The sequence below is a fragment of the Pseudopipra pipra genome, chromosome 10 (assembly GCF_036250125.1).
Source record: "Pseudopipra pipra isolate bDixPip1 chromosome 10, bDixPip1.hap1, whole genome shotgun sequence".
Taxonomy (NCBI): domain Eukaryota; kingdom Metazoa; phylum Chordata; class Aves; order Passeriformes; family Pipridae; genus Pseudopipra; species Pseudopipra pipra.
In genome coordinates this window covers 26048233-26066990 of record NC_087558.1, presented here as the reverse complement: position 1 = coordinate 26066990, position 18758 = coordinate 26048233, and the positions used below count along the sequence as shown (strand labels likewise).

At 44.6% G+C, this 18758-nt stretch overlaps 1 protein-coding gene across 4 annotated transcripts in view; it reads left to right on the top strand.

Moving 5' to 3' along the window:
- The first annotated feature begins 311 nt into the window (after positions 1 to 311).
- Positions 312 to 18758, top strand: part of LOC135419954 (glypican-5-like) — a 363117-nt gene continuing 344670 nt past the window's right edge. For 2 of the 4 annotated variants that reach the window (XM_064666978.1, XM_064666977.1), the window contains exon 1: positions 319 to 669. In XM_064666978.1, coding sequence (XP_064523048.1) covers positions 510 to 669 — 160 coding nt within the window. In that variant the 5' untranslated portion in view covers positions 319 to 509. Of the gene's footprint in view, positions 670 to 18758 lie in introns of all 4 variants that reach the window. The other 2 variants (XM_064666981.1, XM_064666980.1) reach the window with 2 other exon arrangements.

Below are 18758 nucleotides of genomic sequence, written 5' to 3'. Positions count from 1 at the left end.
GCTAGGAATTTCGGAATCGAAGCAAACCGTGCAGCCTGCAGCGCTCAGGGGGTTTATACCTACTGCTCTGTCTGCTCCTGTACCTGTTGTTACCAACGACCACAGGCTGCGAGCGCGCCTCTCCCTTGGTGCTGATCTTCCTTCTTTCGGGACTCTTTCCACTGACCTCGGTTCGCTCCCTTAGTCTGCGTGGCCCGCAGGGACCGCACCGCTGCTCTTGGAGAACTTCCGTGTCGGTGTCCCGCGGGCCCGGGCAGCAGCTCCTCCCGAGGCGTGTCACGGGAGCTGTGCCAGGGCTCTCTCCCCTCTCTCCCTCCTCTCCAGCCGCGATCGGAGGGCGGTGGCGCCCCTCGGACCCCGCGGGGAGGGGAGAGGAGGGGAGGAGAGGGGAGGGGCGGGCGGCGGCGGCCGCTCCCGCCGAGGAGGAGAGCGGGCGGCGGGCAGGGCAGCGCTGCCGCCGCCGGGACCGGCACCGGGACCCGGCCCGCGGCCGTGTGCCGGGCTGCGAGATGGCTGCCGGCGCCGTCCTAGGGCTGTGGCTGCTGGCGGCGGCGGGGCTGTGCGGCGGGGCGGCGGCGGGCAGGTCCCCCAGCTGCCACGAAGTGCGGACGGCGTTCCAGCTGCGGCAGATCGGGCCCCTCAAGCTGGTCCCCGACGTACCCACGGCCGGTCAGTACCGACACACCTGCGGGGGGCTGCTCCGCGAGCGGAGGGGATGCGGGGGGCTCGGGGCTCTGCCGCTGCGAGCGGCCGGTGCGCCCCCGGTGCGCCCCCGGTGCCTCCATCCAGCCCGGCTTTGCTGCCGGCGCGGGGAGCGGAGCGCGTTTGGAACGTCGCTTGCTAAAACAACTAAAAGATTTTGCAGGAAGAGCAGACCGGGATGACTCCTGCGGTTTTACACTGTGCAGGTGCTGCTTGTCGGTCTCCACCGTAAGCGCGGTCTGTCTTACCCGCGTGTTTCAGACCTGTGCGGTCCCTTTGCTGAGTACCTGCCGCAGAGGACTCTTCGCGGAAAGGATCTCTGTCGTGGAACTCAAATCAGTAGCCGAGTCGTTAGGGAAGGCTTGTTTTACTGCTCAGATGTGGGGTCCTCGAGCGGGTGGTGAATATTCTCTAAGTTCTGATTTGGAAGAGTTATCCTGCAGATGAATTCGGGAGCGCTGTCATAAAGAGAGGCAGGGGTGACACCTTGGAAGGACACAGCCAAAAGAAGTTGGGTTTTGCTTAGTTAAGCAGCAAGTCTGCAGCACTTGGGAAAGTTGATGAGTGGAGTGATGTTCCCTTTTGCCTTTTCACAGCTCCTGAACAATGCCTGGCAGCACTGAAAGGGGAAAGTAACACACAGATAATAAGAACAGATTATTTTTTTTTGCGTATTCTACAACTATTCTGTAAAATTCATGGCAAGGGGATGAATTGCTTTATAGTATAAAAACGTGATTAAACTCGTGAATGACAATATATCTGTCTAGATAATGGAGTTGCATTGCTCACTTTTACGTGTTTTCCAACCTAAACGATTCAGTGAGTCTGTTTGAAGAAAATGTTTACAGGAATTGGAATAAGAAAGCAGAAACTATCAATCTCATGACACAGTCTCTAGCTGCCTTATGCCAACAGATGTGTGACAATATAAGTTTCAGTTTGGGTTGTTGCCTTTTTTTTTTTGTGTGTGTGTTTGTTGGTTTTCTTTTTTTGAGCAGTTCAATTCAAAGCCTGCAGAGTTTGATGGAAAGACTTCTTATCTTAGATGAGTTTTGGATATGTTTTCTGGCATGGGTTTCTGTCCTGGAGATTAAATTTGATAGGCCATTGGGCTGATCTCTTAGGGCTGTGAATGACTGCATAGTGCTGGTGATCTTCACTTTGCATGAAGTAGCTGAGATGACACATAGGTGTAGAGTTATCCTTGGGTAAGGAATCATTTGTCATTTTGTGGCAAGAAGAGATCTGCAGGAATGGCATTTTGAAACTTGGTGCTACTGTTCTGTGCTGATAGAGGCATGAGGTCATGTTTGTCTTGGAGAGCTAAAAAAGAGGAAAAATGAGGCTTTTCATCCATTTTGATGAAAGCTTAACCCTCTCTCCTGAGCTCTTTCTGGAAAAAGTTCCTCAAACTTTAAATTGATTGTTTTACATTTTCTGTGAAACTCTGCTGCTGTAGATGAAACTGAGAAAATTCTGCATTTGCAGAAGATCAGGGTGTAGATGCAGTGATACTTCAGAGAATCCTGGAATGATTTGGGATGGAAGGGACCTCGGAGATCACCTAGTTCTAACTCCCTTGCCGTGGAGGGTTCTTTCATTGTTTTCTTGTGTCATATTGAACTTTCCTGTTGAATAACAAGCTCTTCGAAAATAATCTGCATGAGAGAGGGTAATGTGCTTTTAAATTTTAGCTCATAAAGGTTTCTTTTGAAGAGGAGTGGAGCAGAGCTGCAGAAAAGTGGTGCATATTGATCGTCCCTGTTTCTTGAGTATTACTCAGCTCCACCAAAGCTTTTGTGCTTTAATGATGATAGCTTGCCAGGCAGTTATGTGTCCTGTGCTCTCTTTTAATGAGATACTGAAGTGTTTTCCAGTGTTTTCATCTGGCAGCTATTACTAGTGAATATATCTTAATACAACCTACCCTTCACACGTTTCTCTCTCGCACTGAGGCTCGTTTTATTATGAATTTTAGCAATACACAAATGTTGAAGCGTGTCCCGTGAAGACCTCAAATGTCAGTTAAAGCAGAAGAGGGAAAGAGTGATGGGCAGGTGGGGGTGACACTGGAGAGCAGCATGTTCTCACTCACTTCTGGTCCCGTGGGCCAGACCTGCACTGCACTGGGGTGCTCCTCAGTCCTCAGTGCCTGCATGTTGGTTTTGAATTGTTTTCTCTAAAGACTGAAACTTTTGCAGTCCTGATTGTTTATGAGATATTTTCAATCACAGGAGTGTTGAAAACCCTTGACTAATCTCAAGCTACTATTTACAGGCTAATACAACAAATCTGACAGAGGTTTAAGTCTTAATGATTACTGAGTTCTTATAACCTTTGGGAGAACTGGCAGCTCAGTTGAGGAGAGAGGCCCAACTCAGTGCTGGGAGAGGGATCAGCAGACAAACTGTCAGGTGTATGTTTTCTCTCCTCTCTTATGGGTGGTGCCCATTTCACCTGTAATAAAATTAACTCTAAATACTTGGGAGAGTTTGTAGCCTATAGCCTCTTGTGGTGTATTAGTTGTGGTCGCGGTGCTGAAGGATCTAGGTTATGATAATGGATCCTGGATACGAGCCTTATGGGGACTGGTGGACTGGAAGCTGCTTCCCTGTGTTCGCCTGGTCTGCAGCAGGTCGCTGGGATTGCTGAGTGGACGGGAGAGGGGTGTCAGCAGTATGTACAGTGAGATGTGGCTTTGGGCAGGAGCTCTCAGCCTCTTGTATAAAATGTAGTGGCAAGGGAAGGAAGAAGACTCCTGAGGAAAAAAAGCTTTTCTTTTTGAGGTGCAATGTGACTCTTGCAGCAACCTTTCTGGAAATTGTCACCACCTTAGAGGTGTCCAGGAGTCCTTTTTTAAATTTCTCTTCCACAGTTTCCCCCCAAAGACATGAGATTTTTCTGCTTTGGATTCTAGTCTGTTATTGAGGACAGGGTTAAGGAAGAAGTGTTTGGACATGGGATGGATAAGAGGCCCAAACAGGTATTTTTGAGCAGCAGATCTTCTTGGTCTGTCTCTAACACTTCCTTCTGTACTAGTGGAGTCAGTGCTCCTGTCTGGTACCCCACTTTTCTGGAACAGCAGGAATGCTTCAAGGGTAATTTGCTGCAAATAATAACAGACAGGTTGGTTAGGTAAGGGTACTACTGCCTTGACTGTGATCCATAGGAAAGGATTTTTTTGTGTCTTCCCCCAGACTGGAAAATGAGGTAATGTGTTCCCGGACTTGTACTTTGATTATCACAGACTGAGCCGGGATGTTTTTGTAGGAGCTCCTTGGTTAGCAGTTTGATGAGAGAGAATTCTATGCTGTCTCCAAGGGTGAACGGCTGTGTTAATCCTGCCAAGGGCCTAAGCCTTTGGTTCCAGGGAGTCTGGATACCTCAGACTTGATGTGTGCTACTACGTGTGGTATTGCTCCCAGACACGGGGCCGCCTCGGCGATGCCCTGTGAGCCCTGGGTTGTGTTACAGCATTCCCTGCACGCTGGCATGGGCTCCCTGTGAAGTTCCGGTTATTCAGAGGCTGCTCTGTGGCACGGAGCACGGTGGTGCCTGCCTGGCACTGCTTTCCAAGTTCTCAGTAGGAAAACTGAATGAACCCAACTGGAGTCTGTGACTTATCTGCATTCAGGCAGTGAATTGGAGCAGAACCAGAATAAAAGTCCTCTTGTGATTCCTTTGGTAATCGTGTGACCACGAGTACATCCTACCCATTTATATATGCTCAGTTCTCTCTCTGGCTGATTGACTAGTGTATGAGCATGCAAAAAAACCCAAGTCTGTAAATGTATGATAGGAGAGAAGAATTGGGCTGATTTCTGGGAAGCAGAGAAAATATTTGTCACTTGTGAAAGAATTCTAGGAACTCTTTACCTTCTAAATAATCATCTTGTGGAGAACTACCAAAGGGATGATTAGCTTTATCTTGCTGCTCTGCTGCTTTACAAAGAGCACAGATTCCCAGGTTGTGCTCAGGGATGCACTTCTGAAGGGGAGATTTTGTCCTGTTAAAAGCTGCTTTATTATCCTCTGTCATCCTGCACCTTAAATCAGCAGGAGTGTTCATTACCACGTGTGTGTGCTGAACATCCCATGGCAGAGCTGGACATGCATTAACAATTTATACATTAAAACCGTTTTACTTTCTGCATAGTGACAGGAAAGTCCAAGATTCCTACCAGAAGCTCCTTGATGCATGTGGTACATGTGTTAGACTGGATCTCATTTCATCTCAGCCTGTGGCAAAGCTCCCCATCTATGTTGAGAAAGGAGCATGCCACACGTTATTTTGTTGTTTTTCTCTTAACACTCAGCTTTTTATTTCTATCTTGTTGATGAGAACTCTGTAGTTCCCCTGCTAAAAGTGCGGTAATGAAATGCATTTTGCTCCCAGCAGCATTCTGTCAAAAGCCACTGCTGAGTCTGGTGTGTGCCAGATGTGACATGTACTCGCTTTATTGGCTCTGGGAGGTCTTTGCCCCATCAGAGTGAGATGCTAAAATCCTGTTGTGTGAACTGCAGTTCATACTTGTGTGTCCTGTTCACCTACCATACGTGGCTGTGTGAGACTACCTTCAGTAGGGTGGATGAAAGGTGCATCTGGGAGCAAAGATTGCTGGGTGAGCACAGGTGTGTTAATGTTTAGAAACTGCATAGGGTGCTTAAGATTTTTAAAAATGGCACAAAAAATAATCTTGTTTCTATGAGGTTTCTGTTTCTTTTAGACAATCTTGAGTGTAATACAAGTTTGAAATGTCCTTGGCGTTACTTAGTATTTGTTTATTTATGAACACACAGGCTTCTTGTTGGTTTACAGCACAGACTACCTGTTGGAGGGATGGACTGGTCCAGTGTAAGATAGATTCTATTCCCATCTTTGTCACTCTCTGCATAGCCAAGGCCAGTTGTGTCTCAGTTTCCCTGTCTACAGGCTGTATCATGGTGTGTTAGTGTGAGCTCTTTCATTGCTGAAAAGCTGCTATTAAAGGGTCGTAGACTGCAGCCAGAAAAAACATCAGTGAGTTCCATCTTATTTCTTCAGGCTGACTTTCACTTAATTCTTTATGTGAGGAAAAAGGCTAGAAGTCACCTTGGTTTCTGAAACTGAAAGCTGTCCTTCTTCACTTCTCTCATCCAGCCTCTGAGCAGTCAGGGGGTGTGTATTCTGTACTTGCTGTGATAGGTGTTCTGAGTAGAAGAAAAGCTATGCTTTTGCAGCCTGCAACCTCTGAAGAAAGGTTCCTTGCTTCATTAATCTTTTCAGGATTTTTTAGCACTCTTCAGGCTCAGACAGAAGTGTTAACCTAAGGCTGGTGATGGCTGTGGATGCAGGCAAGACTTCTGCCAGCAGTGATATCTTTTTTTTCCCTTCTTTTGCTGTGTCTTAAATTTCTGTTTGACGCAGGACCAGCTGCCCACTCGGTAATGCCTCCTGGGAGTCATCTATAGGCAAAAAAATCTGTTTAAACTTACTTAGTGCCTCATAAAGATGGAATTGCTGTTCCACTTCCAGGTGGAAACCTGCAGTTTTCATATCTATGAGCCCCAAAAAGCATTGTCCTCGGTGACTTACATGAACATTTGGTCCAGGTGAGAAGATGACTGGCTTAGTTACTCAGATCAGCCTTTCCTGTAAATGTCTTGGGAAGGAATCCAAGAGTCAGCAGAGAACCTGCTCTCCCCCAGTGCAGTCTTGTTGTCAAACTGAGTCACGGGAAAGAGCCAAGTATTCCTACAACTCGTATGGTCTACTTATTCTTTCAAAAATCTCTGCTGAAAAGACTGTATGGTGATTTTTTTTTTTTTTAATAGTTAGCTTGAGGCCTGGTGATTCTGGTGTTGAACTGGATCTCAGGATGGAGAACAAGCTTAGTCGGAAATGACCCATCCTTAAAATACTGGTGGCTCTCAAGAGCTGCCTCTATAGCATGTTATGTGCCATGGAAGTTTTGCTGTCGGATTGTTATCAGAAATTAATATAAAAATAATGCCCCCCACCCCTGTATGTTGCAGGCATGATAATGGCTGTATAAATCAATAAAGTAAATACGTCAAAATAAGTAAAAGCTTTTGTAAGGATTAATCATGAAAATTGGCATAACCTGAGGATCTGTAAGAAGCAAAAATATGTGCAAAATGCACCCTGGGCAGTGAAAGGGTTTAGCTTTTAAATGGTATAAAACTAGAACTAGAGTTCCAAGTATTGTAAAGTCTTTGTGATTGAATCTCTCTCTTCTATGAAAGCATAAAATGACATGATAAAAAGCCATATGTTTAGTAATACTTCAAATACATACTCATCACTTAGGAGTTTAGAGCACAGCTACTGCTTTTAGGGGAAAATAAGAACTTTGATGGATCAGAATCAATTTGCAAACAGCAGCCAGGCCTGCAACAACATTTATACTTAGTGTATCAATTGGTTGATTTGAATTAGGTATCAGTATTTGATATGATAAACTCATCCTGATATCTCTAAAGATATATTTAAAGGTATTTGTTTTGTCCACATTAAAGTAACTACTGAGCAACATCAGTGGATGAAATAAGGCACCTGACTAATATTTAATGATTTATATTAAAGATAAAATTGTATGGGGAGGCAAGCCTCTTTCTGCATTCTACAGAGAAGATGTAATATTTTAAGGCAGTATATTATTTGATGGAAAAACATAAAATACTTCTTCAGTATCTTCTTCAGATTGGATCCACAGAATTAACCTGAGCCTCAAGCTAAGAGCTGGGTCCGCAGGATTACGTAGCACAGACTTAGGAGAACAAGGTTTTTCCCTCTTTCTGTGTCCTTCATGACCCAGGGTGGTCTGTAGATCCAAAGTGTGCTGGTCTGGAAAGGGAACTGACCTGTGCTGTGTGTGGAGCAAAGGTAGTAGGACTGTGTGCCAAGCTGTTCCGTCCATTAGAAAGGTAACAGGTGTCCAGAATACTTTTTTATGGCTGTGTTTTGTCCCTTACAAGAGCTAAATATTTTTTGTAGCAATGCTGACACGTGCACTGAGCCCTTTGTATCTGAACGGCTTTATCAAGGCTGGTCCTTAGGACCACCCTCTATAGAAGAATGTAATGACAATATTTATCTCCCTATTTTAGGATGTCAGATGAAAGTCAAGGAACTGAGAAGACTTTGCCAATTCCATAGTGAGTCCTGTAGTTTAGTGGCATTTGATGGTGGGTAAAGCAGTGCAGCTCAGCAGGGTGACACCCAGAGGACCCCTGTGGATTGAAGGTGGTCTCACTTCTACAAGGTGCTGCAGCCATGCCAAAGGCTTGTCCTGGCAGCCTTGCCAGATGAATTGTATTGTGCTTGATACAAGCCCTGGGGCTCTGTGCCTGGTACAGCTATGAGGAGCTCAGCACTATTACACAAATGATTTATGATGGAGCAACCACCACCTTGCCTCGTATTATGGATACGCACTGTGCGTGTACTTCCATGAGAATAAATCTGTCCATTTTACTCTTTTCAGTCCATTTTACTCTTTTCAGTACATCAGTTTTAAAGGACGGTTATTAATTACCTTCCTAGTGTATTCATATATGCATGATTAATGTTTGAAGTTTTTACTTATGAAATTTCAAGGCACTAGTTGGAAGAATACAGAAGGAATTTAAGACAATGGAAGAATTATAAATATCACAGGCAATACTGTTAGATTTATTTTGTGGAGTGAAAAATCTCGGGGAAGTATCATTGATATGTATCCTCAGGTTCTCTTTTGCATTTTGATAGCTAAAATATAGGAATAAAGGACAACTGTAGCCAGGCAATTGCATAGGAATTTCAGAGTTGTAGAGGATATAAAATTATTCCCCTAGAAGTTGTCTTTCTACTCTTTTCTTTTGGAATTTATTTTTTAGCCTACTTTATATGATTCTGTGCCATATTCTGCCTTTCTCTGTTTTTACTGAGTTTCTATTAATACTGATGGCCAGCACATATATGCATTTGAAATACGTATATATAGATTTTTTGGTCTTCTGATGATTCTGCTTGCTTCCTGGAGTCATGGTCTTTCCCTTTGCAGAGTTCTTCCATCACATGGTTGTTGTGACAGCTATTCTGGAGGGATATCCTTCTCCAAGGAGCTTGTTCTCACAAAGAGCCCCTACTCTGCTATGCACTCCACTGTCACTGCCATGTCCTTAAAAACAAATGGGAAACAAATTTCAGAGAGCTATGTTGGAACCTGAGGATATCAGATAGGTCAGGGTAGCTTTGTTTGGCAGCTGGTTAAATTGGGTAGTTGGACACATCCCTAGATGTTAATGGTTAAATGTATTCATTGTTCCAACAAGGCCCCTATTCATAAGGGGACTATTCTGTGCTCGTTATGCATGCATAATTCCCATTAATGCTATTGGGGGTTAAGGGTGGATAGTGAGGGGGGAAAACCAAGCTGATGTTTATACATCCATGTTTGCACTCAGAAAAGAGGTTTTGTAACACACCAGGAATTGATGGTGTTTTCACAGATCCCTTAACTTTAAATCTCCACTTTAAGGAGAGAATGGGCATGAAAAGTGACATTTGCATAACTGCCTTGCACACCATACTTTGTCAATGACTAGAAATATTACTCCAGTGCTATTATTAGAGAAGCTTTTGAAAGTAATTAAGTGCTTGGAAATTCCAGGTTCTTATTTGAATATCAAAATAATGACTCTGAATCTTTAACTTCTGGCAAAAAGTTTTTGCAAACCTTTGACTCACGTTAATCGAGGTGACAAGATTTTGTGATTTATTGTACAATATGGGTGTTTTCCATAGAAAACAGATTCAGATTAAGGTTCCTCACTCTTAGGTGCACATCAAAGTCATGTAAAAACCATAAAGAAGCTAAGCATTTCCTAAGAAAGCCTTTCAAGTTCCAGAAAGTCCTTGAACTACTGAGGGTTTTGAAGTCTTCTAATCTCTGACATGGGTGACGTGCTAGGCTAGCACTTTTTTGTTTTGTCACAAATCATCCATGCACATAGTGCAAACCCTGACAAAGTCATTTTACTTTTGAAAAGGACTGCTTTTTCCCCCTACTATTATGTCTCCCATTCACATCTACATGTTTGCTTCCACTTTGTTCAGGTCTAAGTAGTAGGGCATTTGCATAGTCTTCCCTTTGTTCTTGGTAAATATGGAGTAAAATGAGCAAGATCCGTGCTTTGAAATTAAGGCTCTACTCTTGAGAGATCTTAAAGGCCAAATCCTCACAAAAGGTACAGCAACTTAGTGCCAAAGGAGCTGCTGTCCAGGAACAGCTTGCCTTGGGTGTTTGTACTAGGAAATGTGAATAAAGGGAGAGTAATCTGTTGAAAACTGGATGTAATTAGGAAAAGTACACTGCTGAGAGCTGCTGAAAGATTAGAATAATAGAAAATAGTGCTGACATAGACCTGAAGTGATCATTTGGTCCAGTCTTGCTACTTGCAGCCCAGAATAAACTGTGTTTCAATCAGGGATAGAAGATCACAGCCTTTTTAGGCTGTTTGTTCCAGTGCTTAATTACCTTATTGCTTGGGTTTTTTCCTAATACAAAATTTAATTATTCCCTGCCAAAATACAGGCCTTTTGCTTCTTATCCTGTTCTCAGGACATTCCTCTTTGCAGTAACACTGGTATGTGACAACTGCTCTGGTTTGTTCTGCTCTGAAACAGCGCTCTGTGCATTTGCACTAGTGACAGACAGAGCAATAAGCTTTTTGCGTGTGAGTCTAGCCTTGATTTGGGACATGCGCACCTGGAATGAACAACGTGAATTCCAGATGTGGCGACTCATTAAGCATCATGATTTGATTTGGTGTTTGAGCCCCAAGAATGTTTCATCCTCCTTTATAAGTTTCAGTATTGTGAAGAAGGAGCAAACTGTGTGGGGATATCAAATTCTGTGGACAGTAAAGCAAAATAACTAAGTCGCAGATTTACCATGTAACGGTGGAGGGGAGTGTGTAGAAAAAGCAGTTTTCAAGTGACCAAACTTTCAACAGCAGTTGAGTTGCAAGGCTGCCAGTGGGAAAACTGCAGTGTTGCAGCAAGGCAGCGTGGAGATACGTGGAGACATGAGGTTTAGGTGGGGCATATGCTCCTAACTTAAGTATCCACCTTAGATTTTGCTGGCAGTAGTTCCCTGTCTTGCAGGTGTATAGGCCAGAAGATGGAAATTAGGCTACTGTAAACAGAGGAAGATGACTAAAGTTTTAAGTCTTGCAAATAGAAATGGGATGATTTTGAAAGCAAGCCTGAGGATCTCCAGTTATCCAGGTTAAGACTAGATCTGACCTTAACCCTCTATTTTTCAGTGCTTCGCTGTTTTGGGGTGTTCATTCTTGAGCGATGTTGCATTGTTACTGATATAGGAAATTGCTTTGTGGCTGAAGAAACAAGGCTCCAAGAGATCAGGGTTGTGTAAGGTTGTGTCTCCAGGTGGATTTGGTCTTTCCTCCAGCATGCTGCAGATAGCTGTAATCCAGTGCTATGCTGCCAGCAGTGCAGCCATACCTAGCGTGATGCTGTGCCTCAGTTCAGATCATTCTCTCCTGCTTCCAGGTCAGCACTTGCATCTTGCCACTCCAAAGCACGTGTGTCTGTCTGCAGAATGCTGGGTGACTGTGCTCTACATGGCTTGTCCTGGGAGCCTGTCAGAGGATGAAATCATAGAATGGTTCTGGTTGGAAGGGACCTTGAAGATCATCTGGTTCCAACCCCCTTCCATGGATAGGGATGCCACCCACTAGACCAGGCTGCTCCAAGCGCTGCCCAGCCTGGCATTCACAGCTTCTCTGGGCAACTTGTGCCAGGGCCTCACCACCCTCACAGTAAAGAATTTATTTGTAATGTCCAGTCTTAACCTACTCTCTGTCAGTTTGAGGGCATTCCCCCTTGTCCTGTCATTCCAGGCCCTTGTAAATAGTTTGTCACCGTCTTTCTTGCAGGCTCCCTTCAGGTACTGGAAGTCATCCCAAATCCTTCTCTTCTCCAGGCTGAACAATCCCAATTCTCTCAGCCGTTCCTCATAGCAAGAAGTGCTCCATCCCTGTTAGTCAGATATCAAACCCTTATGTCCTGTGTTCCCACCTTGTTGTTCTTCCATAAGGAAACACAAAAAAGTGGGAACTGGAAGGGCTGGAGTGATGATTTTAGAAGGAACAGGGGCTTACTAAGTAATACTTGGGGAACAGCACACAGGGTCTTATATGGTTGCCCTTTGACAGAGGTCAAAATATTCCCTCCTTGCAAATCACAAGAAGATGTGCTTTTTCAGAAGTGCAGAATAGTTATCTTCTCTTTTTACATGGGCAGTTAAAAGGAGAGGTGTAATGAGTCCGAGGGCAAGAAAACAAAGAATATGTAGAAAAGCCACTGCCTTCCCAAAACAGAGTAGGGCTTTTAAAAAAAGAAATTGGAGCCATTGCTCTCGGAGAAAGGCTTTCAAATTTCTGCTCAGAGAAGGCTTGGCTTTAGTCTCTTAATTTTAGTTAACTTTGGGAAAAATATATCTATTACCATTCACAGCAGCCCAAAGTTGTATTTGGCTAAAGCACTGCATTTTCAGTTTCAAGCTGCAGTAATCAAATTTACTCTTCCTAACCTGGTTTGCTCTGGGTATGTCAGGAAATACAAACATTCACCCTCCTCTAAAAGCAGCTGTGGTTTGGCTGTACCTGGTTCTGATCTAAAGCTCACTGGGAGCTTCCCCGTTGCTGGTGACAGACTTGCTGTGCTCTGTGGCCTTCTCTGATAGCAATAAACCCCAGCTGGAATGAAAAGTGGCTATGTCATTTGCTGGCAGGGCTGTTGGCTTAGGCTTGGAAAGTCTATTCTAGAGCTACTGTCACAGGTGCCAAAACATTAGCTGAGCAGCAAGGACTGAATAGGGCTGGCTTGTGTCAGTTTGGCTGCTGCTGTGTCTCTGGTGGCTGCCACCCCCAGCCCAGCTTCCTTTCTCACTGCCTGCCTCTGGCTTTTCCAAGCGTGGATTGAGTGTAGCCAGTGCTGCCTGGCAGTGTGTAGAGCTAGCCTCAGACAGCTCTGTGGCACGGTGGGCTGCTCTGGACAGCTTGAATGGGGAGCTTTAAACCTTCAGTAATGCTGGTGGTTTTGAATGGAATAGCACAAGCAAGAAGGGAAGGATAATCAGTTCAGTGTGCTGTGAAGGGAGCCTTGTTTGAGTGATGTAAGGGAAGAAACATGATTTCTTAATTTATATAACAGGTGCATAGGATCAAAAGCAGGCCCTGGGAGAACACTGAACATGCACATAGCAAAGGGCAGGCTCCACTAGGAATTGCTTACAGGCTAAGCAAACTAATGAAAGGTGTCATCTTCTTTTCCATGGGGGAAACAAAGTGTGGAGCCCAAGGGACCTGCCTTAGGTCAAACATACATTGTAGTATTGCCAAGTGGTAGGAGCCTATCAAAGGTTTCCACACTGGTTTTCAAAAGTTGTTTGTCTGTGGTCCCAACCTAAAGGCTTTTAAGACATCTTCCTCAGTCTTTGGGAAGCTGCATCTGTTTCAGAATCCATTATCCTGGCTCAAGATGTCCCAGAAAGATACAGGCCTTCCTGCTAAACACACTACTGGGGTCCAGGAGGAAGTGGTGAAATGTCATATGTGGTGAGCTCGGCTGCTTTCCAGCTTGGGGGTATGGCTGGTACCCAGAAGTCGGGTGAGATTTCATTGTGGACTGTCATTAATCCTGCAGTTCTTCATTCCTCATTGCTGCCTTCATCTGCTCCTGATACCGCCAGGACGTTCTGCATGGTCTAGGCAGACAGAACAGAGCAAAGCCAAAACAAATGAGGAAGGGCAGAAGGCCAGGCCCATCCTGGCTTCAGAAGAACCATGTGCTTAAGTGGAAATATTGTCGTGGGCCTCAATTTCTTGGGGGCTATATTAGCCTGCTAATAGGCCCTTGCTGCTTTTCGGACCACCGAATGTTGTCACGAACTCTGTGATATGTGTGGAGTTTGAACTGTTTGAGCTTCCATTGATTTTCATTGAATGTCTGCAGCTAAAAATCCCAAGTACTTGTCTGAAATCAAATGCAAGTTACTCTAAAGTCACTGAAGTGCTTCTTTATAATTCTTTGTAGGTGCATTTTTCTGTTAATTTTGACTTTTTCAGGAGGGGCAAGTTTTCTGGGGTTTCCTGGCTGTGAATCCTGTTCCATGATTCACTTGAGAGTTTGACCCAAAGCCCTTCGAGTTCAGAGCTGTGTTAATCTCAAACTATTAAATCCACTGTAGTGGGTCGACCCCGGCCAGATACCAGGTACCCACTAAAACTGCTTTCTCACTCTCCCTCTGCAGCTGGACAGAGGAGAGAGAAAAAAACCAGCTAAGAATTCATGCATAGAGATAAGAGCTGGGAGAGGTAAGTGACTGATTACCTTCATGGGCAAAACAAGACTCAAAGTGGGGATAGTACTTATATTTATTAGTAACAGGATAAGAGCCAAAGAGTGAGAAATAAAACAATCTTAAAAAATACCTTCCCCCCACTCCTCCTTCCTTCCATGTTTTCCCTCCTCCCCCCCAGCGGTGCAGGAGGATGGGGAATGGAGGTTACAGTCAGTTTTTGTTTCTGCTGCTGCTCAGAGAGAGGAGTTCTTCCCTTGCTCCTATGGGGTCCCTCCCACGGGAGACAGTCCTTGATGGACCTCTCCAGTGTGAGTCCATCCCTCGGGCAGCAGCTCTTCCCAACCTGCTGTCCCATGGGTCACTCCTCCATGAGGTGCAGTCCTTCATGAATGAGCTGTACCAGCACGGGTGCCCCACAGGGGCCACGAGTCCTACCCGGGAAAAACCTGCTCCAGCCTGGGCTTCCCTCTCCACAGGCGGCGGGTCTCCAGCAGGACCCTGCTCCATCTTGGGCCTCCCACAGGGTCACAGCCTCCTTCAGATATCCATATGCTCCAGCATGGGAGCCTCCATGGGCTGCAGGTGGGTCTTTGCACCCCGATGCTCCCCTATAGGCTGCAGGGGCACAGCTGCCCCGCCCTGCTCTGCACCACAGGCCACAGGGGCCTCAGCTCTGGTGCCTGGAGCACCTCCTGCCCCTCTTTCTGCAGTGATCTTGGTGTCTACGTTGTTATTCCTGTGTTCTCACTCTCCTTTTCCCTGGCTGGAATTTTCTTCTGTGCAACAATTTTCTGTTCTTAAATATGTTATCACAGAGTATATGTTATCACAGAGTAATATGTTATTACTATTGCTCCTGATGGGCTCAGCCTTGGCCAGCAGCCAGAAGTCGTCCTAGAGCCGGCTGGCATTGGCTCCATGGGAGAGGGGAAGCTTCTAGCAGCTTCTAACAGAAGCCATCCCTGTAGCCCCCCCCCGCTACCAAAACACAGCCACAGAAACCCACTACCTCCCCACAGAAGCCCGAAGCACAGCAGAGTGTTGTGTCTTTAACTGTACTTGTATTTTGTGTGACTTGATGCTACTGGGTGTCTGCCTTGACATCAGGAGTTGCTGAACCAAGTCCTCTGATACTACTTCCCTTGCCTCTTTCCTGCCCTGTGGAGCATTATTTTGCACGTAGTGGTCCGGTATGGAAGAACTGATCTGAGCATAAAATCTAGATTTTTCTCAGACCATCAAAAACAGCCTACTGGTGTCTTGTAAGCAACCTGTGGGGCTGTCAGCTGGTTCTTCTGCATGGTCACAGTGAACGAGTGTTCCTCTCCAGTTGCTGTCATCTATGTTTGGCTCTTTCCTCTCTTGCCTGCTGTGTGTTGCCTTCCAATGCCTGTGGCTCCAATTCGTGGCAACAAACTCCAGTTTTGCATGAGTGTCCCTGCTCCTGACAGTGCCATTGCATAAGGAACCAAAGAAAGGGAGCAGGATGCAGAGACCTTGTGATACTGTAGTCTTGCTGCAGCCTGTTTTAATTAATTACTGTGTCATGGATGATGAAGTTCAAGAATTGGCCCTAGTGAGGGCTGTCTTGTCTAGTCATCAGTTGCTTAGTTTTGGTTCTGCTCTGTAAATGATTGGTCTTCCTTTTGTGTAAATGGCAGCAAGAGCACATTGTGCTTTTCCTAAAATTCTTGCTTCTATCATCCAGGTTTTTATAGTTTTCCTCTTTCTTCTCCCTAAAAATAAAAAAAATATGGAAGTGGATCCTAAAGAAATTCGTTCAAATACTAGTGAAAACTCTGGAGAAAGTAGCTGTTTCTCATTCTCAAGTCATGCGCAAGAGTGAAGTTACACGCAGGCTTACTGGACAAACTGATTGAAAGCGTTTGGGATTTGGGCTGTAAAATTAATACTTAAGCAAGACTCATGTATTTTTAAAAGCAAAAATGTGTTGTCTGAGCACTTGGTTTCACGTATTGCTTTCAAGTGAAATGGCAAAAATGGAAGCATTCAAATCTTGGGGGGGGAAGGGAGTGTTGGGGAATTATTATTCTTCACTTCTCCAGTACTCTTCTTTCAATTTCACTTTCTGAGGCTGTGACCCAAATATCTAATGGTCCCTTGGTTCCTTTAGATTTATCTTTGCTTTTGTTTCTTCTTCCTGTCTAACCTTCTTAGAGATTTTTATGTTGACAGAAAAAATAAAACAGAAGAAATACAATTGATCATGAACCTATCAATATATTTGAAATCTTCTGTGCTCTGCCACCTTATATAGATATTACCACAGCAGCTAAAGCATATTAGGAACTAGTTCATATTAGAAAGTAATCTGTCAGTGGTAAAAAACAGTTGTGAACATCTGAATTATCTTTCAGCTTTGCAGTTGAGATGAATGAGGTGATTCACACCTTTTATAAAGCTATTTTATGTCATCTCCCTGTAGGGCTAGATAGACAGCCCAGTATTGATTTGCATTCAGGTGGTGTGTTTTTTCTAACTGTACTGGGCTACAAACCTACTTCTTTCATTTAAAAGCAACTTCAGTTTTGTTGCAAAGTGCTCCATACCTGTCTTCCTGTTTAGGCTTTCCACCTCCTGTGGTTTCTGTGTTCTTTAGTCAGATCACCCTGCAAGGCAGAGTTCTGTGGCAGTGAAATGCTGTCCCCACTGGAGAGCAGAAATGCAGCTGTTAGTTTATCGGATGATATGGAGCAGGAAGATTCACTAGACTCATCTAGGAAATATTTCGTTTGTATGTATGATTTTTTTTTTTGTTGGCGGTGGTGAAAAAATGGATAGGATTTACTGCTGGGAATGCGATGAGACATAATGAAAGATGAATCATAGTAGACTCTAAATTAATGAAAGTTCTTGTAATTTTTCTCTCACCTCTGTATTGCAATTATACATGTTGTCCCAGGAAAACGGAGGAAGGACTTGGCATTACAGTAAATGTAGAAACCCTGTTGATGTAGACCCACTGACCTGTATCAGTCTAGATTGTTTTAAAATCTACTTTATGGGCATCGTGTTTTTATATCAACTCCAGGCAAAAAAAAAAAGTATGGATCCTCAAGAGTGTGAATCTCTTGAATCTGCATGTCCTGTGTAGTTAGGAAGCTCTGTAGCAGTCAGTCTTGCTGTCTCCCACATTCAAAGGATCTCACTTAGCACTGGGCTCATGTGAAGTAATTTAATTTAATCAGCATTAAAGAATTTCTCACCCCTCTGTAGGAGTGCAAGCCCTGGAGGAAGTGACCACTGTGCAGTCCTCTGGCCATGGCAGGTAGTGCTTGCCCTGCACAGCAGCTGGCACTCACCAAGCTGTCTCTCTCCTCAGCTGCTCAGCCTCTTAAATTAATGGTTTGGGCTGAAATTCTGTAAGGTGGGTTTCATGCCTTCTGCTACCAAAATTCCTCTCTTTCTGAGATCGGGGCTGACTGGGGGGAAGACCCGAGGGGGAGGTAGTGAACTGTGGGAGATGAATCACCCTTTCTTTGTTCCTTCCAGAGAGTATTTAGGAGCAGTGGTACTGTGGCCATTCGGCATTGACACCAAAGGTGCATCTCCCAGCAAACTCCTGAAAAAGCATTGGAAAGTCTTGAATTGTGAACCTTGTCTGAGGAGGGTGAGAAGTGTGGAGGGGGACTCAGAGGAGGAAAGAGAGGGCCTGGTTATAGTTTTTGAGGTTTCAGCAAGTTAAAGGGGACGTCTGTTTTAGGGCAGTCAGTTTTTCTGTCGCTTGGGCCCAGGCATGAGGCAGGTTCAGTGGGGCACAAGCCAAGGTAAAAAAGCTAATAGGCATGCAGTACCCTATGGGGTAGGGCAGAAGGTGGCTTGGAAACCAGGCCAAAAAATAGAATACAAGAGCGATGAGAACCAGGCAAGCAGCAGAGGGAAATGGGAAAAACTCAGACAAAATGAACTTAGCAAAAGGCCTAACAATACTGAATTGTGCAGATGCTGCTCTTAAGAGTTGTATGTTTTGGAGAGTTCCTGCTCTGGAAGGTGATCAGGGCCAGTGCCTGATAGTCTCCAGCTGCCCTGCAAGCTGTGGCACTTGCTGATGCTGCCAACTCTCTGGAGTCATGACATCTAGTGCTTCTCACTGTCCGCTTTCCTGTCCCATTCAGGATTTCCACCCACCTTAAATTGGCTGGTGTAATTGCAGTGCAATCAAATGGTCCTCCCATTTTGCGGAGTTTTATACTTTTTTTTTTTTTTTTAGGTCTACTCAGGCACTTTTAGGCTAATGCAAGCTATTTGATTTAACAGAGTTGAAAGTAGTTACACATGCTAGTAGTTACATTAGCATGTTATCTAAGTGGTGCTTGATAACACTGGAGGTGTTTGTCTTTTATCCTTGATTGTTTCAACTGGAATAGCACATCTAGTCATGGCCTTAGTTATGCTTTGGTGTATTTCAGAAGAACAGTGAGAATGTAAAGTCCAGTGGTCAAGTTAAAAAGTGTCTCTGTTAATGTACATTATGCAACAAGGGATCAGGGAAAGGAAATTTTCATGGCTTGTGTTTTCCAAACTGCACTTGTAATTTGCTGTGCTGGATATAGGCACGTTGACAAGTTGAATATAGACAGATGGGACACATTCAGGCTCTGCTTTGGTATTTTGTCAGCTTTTTGCTTTAAAGGGTCTTTTTAACATGCTGTTTGTCTA